At 40.8% G+C, this 12,575-nt stretch overlaps 3 protein-coding genes across 3 annotated transcripts in view; 1 reads left to right on the top strand and 2 right to left on the bottom strand.

Moving 5' to 3' along the window:
• Positions 1 to 5,154, bottom strand: part of cwc27 (CWC27 spliceosome associated cyclophilin) — a 30,989-nt gene extending 25,835 nt beyond the window's left edge. Inside the window, exons 1-10 of the mRNA XM_035668312.1 lie at positions 4,944 to 5,154; positions 4,479 to 4,575; positions 3,153 to 3,265; positions 2,891 to 3,034; positions 2,610 to 2,708; positions 2,417 to 2,520; positions 2,107 to 2,176; positions 1,806 to 1,885; positions 1,603 to 1,639; positions 1,339 to 1,514 (exon numbers count right to left, since the gene is read on the bottom strand). Of these exons, the coding sequence (XP_035524205.1) occupies positions 1,339 to 1,514; positions 1,603 to 1,639; positions 1,806 to 1,885; positions 2,107 to 2,176; positions 2,417 to 2,520; positions 2,610 to 2,708; positions 2,891 to 3,034; positions 3,153 to 3,265; positions 4,479 to 4,575; positions 4,944 to 4,985 (962 nt within the window). The 5' untranslated portion in view covers positions 4,986 to 5,154. The remainder of the gene's footprint in view (positions 1 to 1,338; positions 1,515 to 1,602; positions 1,640 to 1,805; positions 1,886 to 2,106; positions 2,177 to 2,416; positions 2,521 to 2,609; positions 2,709 to 2,890; positions 3,035 to 3,152; positions 3,266 to 4,478; positions 4,576 to 4,943) is intronic.
• A 601-nt stretch (positions 5,155 to 5,755) lies between these two features.
• ppwd1 (peptidylprolyl isomerase domain and WD repeat containing 1) lies at positions 5,756 to 10,482 on the top strand. The gene is made up of 11 exons (XM_035667584.1): positions 5,756 to 5,947; positions 6,077 to 6,179; positions 7,066 to 7,169; positions 7,281 to 7,401; positions 7,504 to 7,951; positions 8,034 to 8,224; positions 8,931 to 9,120; positions 9,207 to 9,388; positions 9,489 to 9,570; positions 9,672 to 9,854; positions 10,255 to 10,482. Exons 1-11 carry the CDS (start codon positions 5,800 to 5,802, stop codon positions 10,396 to 10,398), a joined length of 1,896 nt encoding a protein of 631 aa, XP_035523477.1. The 5' UTR covers positions 5,756 to 5,799; the 3' UTR covers positions 10,399 to 10,482.
• Positions 10,483 to 10,578: 96 nt separating this feature from the next.
• Positions 10,579 to 12,575, bottom strand: part of trim23 (tripartite motif containing 23) — a gene marked incomplete in the record, with an annotated part of 13,256 nt that continues 11,259 nt past the window's right edge. Inside the window, 1 exon segment of the mRNA XM_035667585.1 lies at positions 10,579 to 12,322. Coding sequence (XP_035523478.1) covers positions 12,143 to 12,322 — 180 coding nt within the window.

Genomic DNA, 12,575 nt, shown 5'->3' with positions numbered 1-12,575 from the left:
TGTTCAAAATTGAAGTGCTGTGCTATTAACTAGATCGTTTTTGGGGATTGGATATAAAAACACTCAACACTGACATTTTTAAAATCCTTTTTAAAAGGAGCACTTCACAGATTTTACACATGAAGTTCAGTTTCCTTGTCAACCTGAGCATTAACTCAATTAGTTAAATGTCTTCTGTGGCTCTGGAGGAGCTTTATGAAGTCTGACAAAGTAACTCTGATAATGTCAAAGTGATGTCATCAGGGTTAACTTAGGATTCAAGACCTAAGCCTGCATTACAAACTATAGGTGTGAGGTTTGAAATAAACGGGCATTTAGGCATTTAATTAAAAGGTGCAATTGAGTTGCATTGTGAGAAGTGACCATACTGAGGACTGAACGTCAGTCTTTAAAGTGCAATGTTAATACCTCACAGCACACATGTATGCCGTTGATACATTTTTAGGGAAATATCTGCTCCCAGCTTCTAAAATATGCGCATTTGCTGCTTTTCATTGTCACATTTGCTAACAAATGGAACATTTTGAGGCTTTGGACAGCTGGTGGATAGTATAACTGTCTTTTTGTTTAATATGACGGTGGAGGTTTTTGCATATGACCATTTGCATTTTACAGTTTGACTGCTTGTGAACAGCACAGTGTGCTATATTTGGGTGATGCACATGTTTTCAATAACACGGTAAAATGCACATCAATGTGTGCACCAATTTGTATGTCAAACTGCTTCTGAAATCCAACAATGACCTAATCAGGGTAGCCGGCAGACAAAACTGTTTTGAGGGGATTTGCTGTTGCAGAGAGGCTGTAATTAATACAAGTTAATGATTGTTTTCAGTGTGACTGCGCCTTAGGAGTGTCTAAATATTATACAAATCATTCTCATCTCTTATGGGTCTGTTTTTGTGGTCATGATATTTCAAGATGAACTCAATGTAGAGTTGACAGGATTAGTCGTCGAGAGAAAATTAACTGCAACTATTTTGATAATTGATTAATCCTAAAAATGCCAAACACTCCCTGGTTCCGGATTCTCAAATGCTTCTTTTCCTTGTCATATATCACATTAAGTGGAATATTTGGGGGTGCTGGGGAGACAAAAGACATTTCAAGAGGTCGCCTTATGCTCCTGTAACAGTTTTCAAACACTTTTCCTAATGTGTGTCTAAATTTTTAAAGCCCAGGTCCTCATCCTCTGTGTATTGATTAAACAGGAGAGAGTTTATCACTTATTCCCTTTATTACACAGTTCAACAGCTCCCCCACCAGGCTGTTACACTGCGTTACAAGTGGACTATTTAAAAAACAGTTTATAATTCAGATTGAGACTGACAGTTGTACCTGCGGTTGGGCTTCTTCCCTCGTTCCTCCTCGCTGAGTTCCGCCGCTTTCTCGCCGCCTTTTTCTTTCTGTAGCTTTTTGCCGATGAGCTCTCTCATCTTCTCTCTCTCATCCGAGTCATAGTCTTCACCCGCGTCCGTATCGCCGTCAGCGTCTCCGTCGACCTCGTCGTCTGTCTGGAAGAACGCATTGAAACTTCAGATTCAGAACGATCACATAAAAGTGACTCTGGGAACGCTGTTGTTGATCTTTACATGGTCTCACCTCAGTTGGATCTCCTGATGCCCCCTTCTTCTTTTTCCTTTTAAAGTAGAATTTGATTGATTTGATTTTTTATAGCACCACATAAAAAATATATATATACACATACACATATACAGTCCAAACATACTGTACAAATACAGTGTGTTCATTTAAGAGAAAGGTGTTTATTGTATAATTATTAATGAATGAATAATTGTACATACTTATGAACTGCTGGAACGGAGCTCAGTCTGGGATCATCTTTCAGGAGGTCGTGGCTGCTTTTGCTTTTTCCCTTTAGTGTCTGAAGGAACATAAACAATGATGAGCAACTCATTTTGTTCTCACACATTTGGCTTTCGTTTAAAAAATGTCAATGCAACCTCAATTTCTAAAGCATCAATTTAAGTTTAATAGAAAGAAATATTACATATACCTTAAATTAACCAAGAAACAAAGGCGAGGTGGTACATATATACAGTATAACTGCTCAGCTAGAACCATCTGAGTTTTACACTTCAGTACCTGGCTGACTTGATTCACCATCTCCTCTTCCTCTTCAGCTTCCTCTCCAAATGACAACAGACTGAAGTTCCTACAAAAAACAACACAATGAAGCATCAATAACAACAAGACTGTGTCGTTTTAAGCATGATGACCCAATGAGGCCGAAGAAGAACAAGAACATAAGATCACATCTGTTGAGGGCACCAAACACTGTACTACTATTATTAAAGACACAAAAAAGATGGTGGTTTAAGGTTATTTAACACAAACCTTCCAATAGTACAGGTATTTATATTATCAGGTAGACAGATGAAGTCTGAGCACTCACTTTGTGGCTTTTGACTGTGATTTCTTTCCATCCTCTTTATCTTTGTCCTTTTTGGCTTTCTTTAGTTCCCGAGGAATAATGTCATCAAAAGGAGAATGAAGCACCTGGAAGAGACGAAGGGTTTTTACATCAGAGACACTAAAATGTAAAAAGGTTGTTAAGCAAGGATAAAAGTAGAAGAAGAAGAAAATACCTCAGCAGTTTTTATCTTGTGGGCATTCAAAGGTCTTTCCTCGTTGTCACATTCAACTTCTGCTAATCTGAGCATATTGTAAACTGTGTCTCCTGTGACCTGCATTGGGGATTATATTAAAAAAAAAGAAGCACAAATGGTGACATACACTTAATTGAGGAATTCAGGAAAATGATGCTGATTTGAGTCCTTGCCTATGGGAGGCGTTTGACACAGAGAGTAATGTCCTGTGTCAGATATCTGGCCCAGGACTGACTCCAACAAACATAGGAAATATTTACCTTGGCGAATATGGTGTGTTTATTGTTGAGTTCATCTGCGCGTCCCAAGGTGAAGAAAAACTGACTGCCGTTATCATGTGGCCCAGCATTTGCCATGGCAACCAAACCCCTTCGATTGAAGCGCAATCTAGAGTGAAACTCATCCTAAAAGTTGGGCGCACAGGTTAATAAGTTAATGTGCAATAAGATTTACACTTCTGATTCTTAGTTTTACCATTAATCATACAGAATGATCAGAAAGGAAGTATAGAAGCAGGCTGACCTTAAATGGCCGACCATAGATGGACTCTCCACCTGTTCCTGTTCCAGTGGGATCTCCACCCTGAACAATAAACTCAGGCACCACTCGGTGAAATATTGTGCCATCATAGTAACCTAGAGGAAAGAGAAATATAAGAGAATAAAGTTTATTTTACAGGCCTGTAATTTCAGAAAAATTTCCCAATAATTTCCAAGGAGTTTCCTGGAAATAACTATGTAAATTGGGAGTAATTACAAGGAAAATAGAGACAGTATTCAGTTGGTGCACTTCCAATTAATTAACTGCAATGAACTGCTGGCGTCAGCTAGAGAGTCTCCGTCAGCGAGTACACAGTCGGTCATTTGTCTGCAGGCAAGCATAAAAGTCAACATATGCGGATAATAAAATGTCTAATAATAAATCATTGATACATTAAAATTGACTTTTAAATTGAGCTTTTCTTTCAATAACAGGAATTATTTTTTCCCGTAATTAGAACAGAATTACACTGTTAATTCCAGGAAACCTAAGGACCCATAAAATAAAGAATTACGACAATTAAATTCATAACTGAAATGACCAATTTTGGGTGTGCGAGAAAAAAAAGAAAAAGAATCCAAGAATGGTCTTGGAAGAGTCTGTTATAACTAATAACATATGAAGGTGAGCACACATATAAATATATATATGTGTGTGTGTGTGTGTGTGTGTGTGTCAGGGTGTCTAATAAAGAGAGATATTAATATAAATATGAAGAGTCATTCAAAGTGTATTTAAAATTCTGAAACTATGATGAAATAAAATAGACTGCTATGTAAAGTGTGTAACCACAATATAACATTTTAACACTTAATATTAATCCGTATGTTATATTATGAGGGATCTCCTTTAAGAATGTAATGATGCTTCTGTTGCACCATCATGCCAGAGTAATACATGTATATTCAATGTAATTTTAGACAATATAGAGGACACTTCAGTAATATATTTATTTAAGGTGCTAGCATCTTCACACCAGAATACTTAAAGGATAACCCCAAAACCTTATGATTAACTATATATAATATAGATATATAAGCACGACTCAATTTAAACATGTCTGTGCCTCAAAGTGGCTTTTTCAGATAAATCGTAAGAGCTATAAATCTCAACATAGATGCAGAAATGTTCCTGCATAACTTTTGGCATACATTTTTTTAAATCCAAAGGCAGACCTCTCAAAACTCGGATGATCGGGTTGGATGACTGATACTGCTGTAATGACTGATCTTCAGCAGGTTTGTTTTAACAAGTTCTGCAGCGTGTTAGAGAATACAACATGTCTTTTAACTGGATTTGACTTTTTACCTTCCATGCACAGTTGCACAAAGTTCCTGCATGCTTTAGGAGCCTCCTTGGACCACAGCTCAATGTCAATGTCACCTGCTGAGGTCTTCAACAGGACCTGTCACAAAGTGGGACATTTAAATAATCCATTATTACCACATTTCCACATTTACCTGTTGCCAGTAAAGTGATTTAAATGTTCCACTCAAACATCTCATCTGGCACAAATAACGTTAGCTTCAGGGCATTCAATGAACATGCAGAATATCAGTGTTTTTCTTATTATAATGCAAACTTTTGGAGCTGTAAAAGAGTACAAATGCAAGATGTTACATTGCATTTAAATAGTATTCAGCGAAATATGCAACATAGCTAAACGTCCTCCGCGATATAAGCTGTAAAAGTAAAGCATATGTCGAAAACTACTAAGAGAAAAGCAGATAAAGGGATAAAGTAGAAGTTACAATTGAAAAAAGTCGCGCTTACCTTTCCATTTGTTGGCGGCTCTTGGATGTAAATATTGCTCATTCTGCCGCTGTGGTTGTGTTTGTCGTTGGAGCAAGAAAACTGAGTTTTTTTTTACGCTGTCTGATACTTAAAAATATAAAACAGTAAGTTAGATAATGTTTGTTAAATTAGCTTTACAGGTGACAAATATCAGACTTTTCTGTCTACAGCCATCTTGGCCATACATGTGAGCGCATTGTTTACTTCCGAGTACGTGGGGGGGTTCTCAATAACAAACATTGTTATTTTTTATATTTATTTAATTTAAAACATTTAGATTTAGTAAAATTCATTTTATATCGCATTTATTGAATAATTAATTCACAAGAATATAATTCTGCACATGTGCCGGTGACACAAGGGAAGAAGAAATATTGTAAACTCCCCTAAAGGTGACTTTTGGTTTGACCCAAGTCTTCCATCACAATACACCCTCAGAAACAACGCAGTACTTTTGTTCCACTACAGCAAAAATGAATTAAATACTTGAATTTGAAAGGTTAAAGCCCGATAAATACATTCTTAAAAAAGACTGTTGTCACCGTGTAGCGACGCTGATTTATGTCGGGACCGGTAGGAAATATACTGTAAGCTGTGGACATTGTTGCTCCTGAATCTGTGTGTATAGCGAGTGAACAGCTCCGTTTTATTCGGGTAAAACGAGCCAAAAAAAATATGCAATCTTCAGAGGAATTAACGGAGCAAATAATTGATTGTTTTTACGAAAATATGTCAGTTAAACCCGGTGAGAGAGAATTCAGACGTCCAAGAACCCGAACGGAAGTAGCGGAAACCGGAAAGGAGCACACACACACACACACGGAAGATTGCAGCGATGGCGGAGGCAGAAAACAATGTGGAACTTAAGCGAAAAGCAGATGATACTCAGGACGGAGAAGGAGGAGAAGGAGGAGATGGAGGAGAAGAGGAGGAGTGGGTCGGGCCCATGCCAAGCGAAGCTTCAAAGTCCAAGAAGAGGAAAGGTCCGTTTCTGGCAGTTTGATACTTCCGCCACATTTTCATTCATCTGCTCACAATGCAAACTCCCGCTAACTCCTGCATGTTGTTGTTGTTGTTGTTGTTGTTGTTGTTTGTTGGTTTTCTTCCCTCAGTGCTCGAGTTTGAGCGCGTTTATCTGGACAACCTCCCCTCGGCTGCGATGTACGAACGCAGCTACATGCACAGAGACGTTATCACACACATCGTTTGTTCCAAGTGAGTGATTCTGCAAGAAACTGTAAATGTTACATTATGTACATGAAATAAATGTGTTCAACCTGCTGCAGCGCTGTGGGATATCCCCACTAACATGTACCTCGATCTGTGATTAATGAGCAGCTTTAACTGTTAGTGACAGTGAGACAACTTTAATGTGCAGATAAAAAGGGCTGGCTCAGTTATATCACCAATGTACAGTTTATATCTACCAGTATTTACAAATCCAGTATGTTAAACCGAGGAAAACATTATAAAAAGCTGATTATAGAAGACTGTTCATTGATAAATCTTTCAATTTAAGTGTTATAAGAGAGTATCAGCACCTTAACAGTAGTTTAAAACAGTAGCAGGATGTTTGAGCCAATAGATACTTCATTAATAAATTGTTCAATAGGATTTTAAAGCATAAAAGCACACAACAAATACACCTGGTTCATAAAAGGTTGGCGGTTCGATCCCCGGCTCCTCCTGCTGCATGTCAAAGTTTCCTTAAGCAAGATCCTGAACCCCAAATTGCTCCCAATGCTGTGCATCGGTGTATGAATGAGTGAGGATGGCTGGATGTGACAGGTAGTGTACAGCACTGTGAGTGGTCAGAAGACTAGAAAGCCGCTATATAAGTACCATTTACAACATGCTGTCAGTCACGACCTACATGTGTTGCATCTTAGGAAAACAACCCACAGCTAGTTCACAATGGAAAGAACTCATCAACAATACTGTGATAAAACATTAACATTAATACCTGTGTGCCTTGATAAGTAAAGTGGCTAAATTCAACCATTTTTCCACCTGATCTTTTTTAAAAACATTGTTCAGCCCTACTTTATTTCTCTTTTTGCTCCAGGCTTTGCTTCTTAAAGTCTTTTTTTATTTATTTCAGGACTGACTTCATTATCACGGCCAGCCAAGATGGCCATGTGAAGTTCTGGAAGAAGAAGGAGGAAGAGGGAATAGAGTTTGTCAAACACTTTCGAAGTCATCTCGGTACGCGTCGGATCCATCCCAATCTTTCACTTTATTTATATTACAGTTCCTGTTCTTTATATGTTCTGTACGGTGCGATAAGTAGTGACACCGCTCCTTCGCTTTCTGCAGGTGTGATAGAAAGCATTGCAGTCAGTGCTGAAGGGGCCCTTCTCTGTTCCGTCGGTGATGATCAGGCCATGAAAGTATTTGATGTTGTCAACTTTGACATGATCAATATGCTGAAGTTGGGGTGAGTTTAAATCACAAATGAATCCATGTTTGATGTGTACACATGGACGACGCAGTGACACCTCTCTCCCAATGTGAAATATATTTTCTCTCTTCTGCGCAGCTTTCACCCAGGCCAGAGTGAGTGGGTCTACAATCCCGGGGATGCCATATCCACGGTGGCCTGCTCGGAAAAATCCACAGGGAAGATCTTCGTCTACGATGGAAGGGGGAGCAACCAGCCCCTCCACGTCTTCGACAAGATGCACTCCTCGCCGCTGTCCCAAATCCGCCTGAATCCCAGATTTAGAGTCATCGTCTCTGCCGACAAGGCGGGAATGCTGGAATACTGGACCGGCCTCCCGAACGAATTCAAGTTCCCCAGATACGTGCAATGGGAATACAAAACAGACACAGACTTGTATGAATTTGCGAAACACAAAACCTATCCCACCAGTCTCGCGTTCTCTCCCGACGGGAAGAAAATGGCCACCATCGCTTCTGACAGGAAAGTCAGGATCTTCCGCTTCCTAACTGGAAAACTGATGAGAGTGTTCGATGAATCATTAACGGTAAGTCCTCGCACACCGCTCAGCTCGGCTCTTTACTGACGTGGCTGATTCACATGCTCATCGCAGCCTCTTTATGCGTCAGATGTTCACAGAGCTGCAGCAGATGAGGCAGCAGCTGCCGGACATGGAGTTCGGGAGGCGAATGGCTGTGGAGAGAGAGCTGGAGAAGGTGGACGGCATCAGACTGACAAACATCATCTTTGATGAGACCGGCCACTTTGTGCTCTATGGGACCATGCTGGGCATCAAGGTCATCAACGTGGAAACCAACAGGTACGGCTGTATGAAAGTTCGTGTTCTTCACGGTTTTCCCCAGGAAGTTGTTTAGTTATTATATCCTGACGTATCTCACACTCACCAAACATGTGGCGTTTGCTGTGTGGAATAGCTTTTTTTACCTGAAGATGAACGTTTTATTACGTAGAAGTGTATTTCTTTAATATATAATGTAAGTGGAGGTGCCACTTCATGCGTCAGGACAGCACCGTGTTCATTTTTTGATAATTAAAGGTGAATTTTACACATTAATCTGTTTGTAAAGGTCTTGAAGGGTACTACTTCATATGCCTCAGAAAGAAGTGATCTTACCAGTCCTCCGTATACTGCTCATCTCAAAGCTACGTTAGCTGCTGTTAGTATGAAACAACTGTATCTCAAACTGTCTGTCCTTAGTCAGGTTGCATTGTGGGTAATGTAGGCAAACTACTAGGGAGAAGAATGCTTAAAAAACCAGTATCTCTGGTTCAGCCTGATTCATTCTGATGCTTTTTGTTTTTACTGTCTATAATGAATCCACGTGTTATGGGAGTGCCAGGGTCCAAGATTAAACTTTTGGTTGGTTTTGAGTTTCATACTTCATCAGGGATCTTGGGGCCCCTGTGTCCCTCTCTCGCAAGAACCCTGACCTCCGTGACTTCCCTCTTCGCTTTGTGTCACCACACCTCTAATAACATGAATGCGTCTGGATCTCGTCCCCCAGATGTGTGCGGATCCTCGGCAAGTTGGAGAACATTCGTGTGGTCCAGCTGAGTCTGTTCCAGGGGGTTGCGAAGGCGATGCACGTGGCGCCCACTGTGGAGATGAAGGCATCCGACAACCCCGCCTTAGATAACGTAATGCCCGACCCCACCATATTCTGCACTGCGTTTAAGAAGAACCGCTTCTACATGGTGAGATCACGTTCGCATTACAACCATCCAGCTTTTCCCTCCACCGCTCTCTGTCCTAACACGTCGTTATTGTTTCCTAACTGAAGTTCTCAAAGAGAGAACCGGAGGATACAAAGAGTGCAGACTCAGACAGAGACATCTTTAATGAGAAGCCCTCGAAGGAAGAGGTGATGGCCGCCACGCAGGCTGAGGGCCCCAAGAGAGTGTCTGACAGTGCCATCATCCACACCACCATGGGAGACATCCACATCAAACTTTTCCCAGTGGAGTAAGTTTTTGAGAACATTATGGCTTTGTTCAGAAGTCTCACTTTATATTTTTGTATATTCCAGATATAAACAGCACTGTTCTTTCTTTCTTTATTTTAGATGTCCCAAAACTGTGGAGAACTTCTGTGTCCACAGCAGGAACGGCTACTACAACAGCCACATATTCCACAGAGTAATCAAAGTAAGTTGTATTATCTGGTTAGTGAGACGTATTCCGGCTTTAATCCGCTGCCTGACTCCGCATTACGCTGTGTCTAAATCTCGTGCCTTTCCTGTGTGCAGGGCTTTATGATTCAGACCGGAGACCCCACGGGCACAGGGATGGGAGGGGAGAGCATCTGGGGAGGAGAGTTTGAGGACGAGTTCCACGCCACACTGAGACACGACCGCCCGTACACGCTCAGTATGGCGAACGGAGGCCCCGGCACCAACGGCTCGCAGTTCTTCATCACTGTCGTACCCACGGTAAGTTCCCTCAGTAGTAGTTCACAAACTCAAACTGAAACCTACAGCAGCCCAACATTAAATATGCATATGTACTACTCTATAACCTAAATAAATAGCATCACATTTTGGAAATTACTCTTTGCTTTCTTGCTGTAAATAAGAAGCTAGAGCCAAGCACCTGGTTAGCTTAGCATAAAGGCTGGAATGATTATTTTTTCCAGTCTTTATGCTAAGCTAAGCTAGCAATCCCCTGGCTCCAACAGTTGACCTCCTGGATATCATTATTTTAATCTGATAGCTACAAAAAACCTAAAACAGATGAAGCCAGCAACGTTACAGATTCCACGTCTGAAAAGGACTTAGAATATCTTGTCATTAGTGGTTTTAATGTGCTGATGCCTGTCTCTCCCCCCCCCAGCCTTGGCTCGACAACAAGCACACTGTGTTTGGAAGGTGTACGAAAGGCATGGAGGCCGTCCAGAGGATCTCTAACGTCAAAGTCAACCCCAAGACCGACAAACCGTACGAAGACATCAGCATCATCAACATCACTGTAAAGTGATCCAACGTCTTCATCGTGTCCTGTACAGTGATGTTTGTTTTTTACCAGAATGAGTTATTAAAGAAAGCTTTGTGTATGATTGTAGTGAGAATGTCTGTTTGCTGCAGCGGAGAGTTTTCAGTTCAATGATCACTGTTAATAAGTTAATTACCTCAAAGAAAAAGCCACCAGCCAGACAAATAAGGTCAATTAGTTTATTTTACAGCATCACATTATGAATAATTTACAAAAGCCATTATCAAGTCCACTGGTAACAAAGGTTTCGACGCGCATTGTGCTTCTACGGTTCAAAAACAAATGGAAATGTTTTCACAAACTATGTGGAAAGGCTTTTCACACGTGCATTTTTTTTTTTTTAAATTTGCATTTTTATACATAGATACAAGTAGTAAACATTACATAGCAATGAATAAAGATTAAATCAAAGTGAAACGATGGTTCCTTAATAACAAGATAAGTGTCAGTGTTAGGTTTAATGCTTCACTAAGTTTCACATTACATTATTACTGAAGGCTGTAGATTAAAGGTGTACCTGCACTCCGGACAGATAAACAGGACTTGTGAGATGTTTAAATAGGAATATTTTCACAAGACATTTTGTTTTTTGCGGTGAGATTAATATTCAGAGTCTACTAAGAAACAGCAGATAGTTAATTTGCTTCCAAGTGAAAACTGGTAGTGAGGCGGCAAACAAGTGCATTCCACAAATTCTGCGTGCAGGACACTCCACAAAACGGAGGCAGAATCGGTGCGTAAAGACTCTGAATCTCTCACGAAAAAAGCCCCAAAAGTAACGTCCACGTTCTCGCTCATTAAATAAGTTCAGTAAACAGTTGTGTAACAGAAAACCACTACATTCAAACCAAAAGTCTACTGGTTCGCCATTTCAAGACCAGCTGTGGCATTAAATAGGTTCATACGGTACACTTAAAAAAAGAAACTTGTACACATAATTTAAAGATCCCATGAAACATCGACTGCTATTGCTTACGTTAGATGTCAAGGCAAAGTGAGAAAACAAAACAGCCAAAATCGGAACATTTGACCATCAGTCTGAAGCCACTGGAAGTCCTCTGGGCTTGTTCACACCAGAGTGGACGTTTCTGTCCCATCTCGCCTGCGGATACACTGAACTGTAGTTATTTCTCAGGGTTATCGGATGCGTTGTCAACAAAAAGGTACGTAAATTATACTATCATTACGATACAGACTACTTTGCGTTTAGTTAAGGTTACTGTTACATACGGTGGTGGTTATGATGTGAGATAGAAAATACAGATAGAGTCCACTCTGGCAGGGCACAAGGAGCATTTTTAACATTTTACTGGACCAAAGTCGACTAGCTATGGATGCCAGATAAAGAGCGCGTCTCTTGAAAAAGGTTAGAACAGAGTAAAACTAAAGTAAGCCATGTGTTAGACCTTGAAAGCTGCCTTAGAACTGAAGCAGGATAGGAGTTTTTTTTTTTTTTGTGGCTGGTGTGTTTATTTCTCAGAGGGTGGGTGTAACCGGTTGCACAGACCTTAAAGTTTTGTAGTTTCCATGTTTCAGTGAAGCTAGAGAAAGTATTTACATCTTTGTTTTCTTTGCCAACAATGGTGCGCAAAGAAGGAAAGATGAAGAGGGCAGGCTTAAAGCTGCAGTCTCGTCTTAAAAGTTAGTGTTTGGAAGTGGTGGGGGGGGTTGGGGTCAGTCACTAAGGGAGAGAGTGAGACCAGAATAGCGATATAGAGGGAGGTGACATTTAGGCAACGTCCAGGACACCAGCAGCCACCAGCTGTCTGGAGAGCCAATCCAGCCCCTCGTGGAGGCCCATCCCGCTGCGGGCGTCGCAGCCCTGAATGTGCCAGCTCCTCCCACAGCACAGCTTGTGAAGGCTCAGCAGCTCCGTCATCTCCTCCACGGACACGGCGCCGGGAACATCCTGCACACACACACACTGATAAACAACTCACGATGGTAATGTGTCGTTCCTGAACGAGTCGGCTCCCGCCTGAGAGCCATCGTCTCCCTTTGGTAATAATGTTACAATAATAAGCTGTGCCTATCACCAACATACAGAACATACTTTACTATTAATAAAATATTAAATACACATGTAATAGTGTTTGATGTTTTTATATTAGTTCAGTTTCCAGAAGTGGTACTAAATGAAGAGCTGTAGCTGGTATTCCCAT

Source organism: Morone saxatilis, unplaced genomic scaffold (genome assembly GCF_004916995.1).
Source record: "Morone saxatilis isolate NCDOM2014 unplaced genomic scaffold, NCSU_SB_2.0 Contig21, whole genome shotgun sequence".
Taxonomy (NCBI): Eukaryota; Metazoa; Chordata; class Actinopteri; family Moronidae; genus Morone; species Morone saxatilis.
The sequence above is the reverse complement of the archived record's forward strand: the minus strand, read 5'-3'. Positions and strand labels throughout refer to the sequence as shown.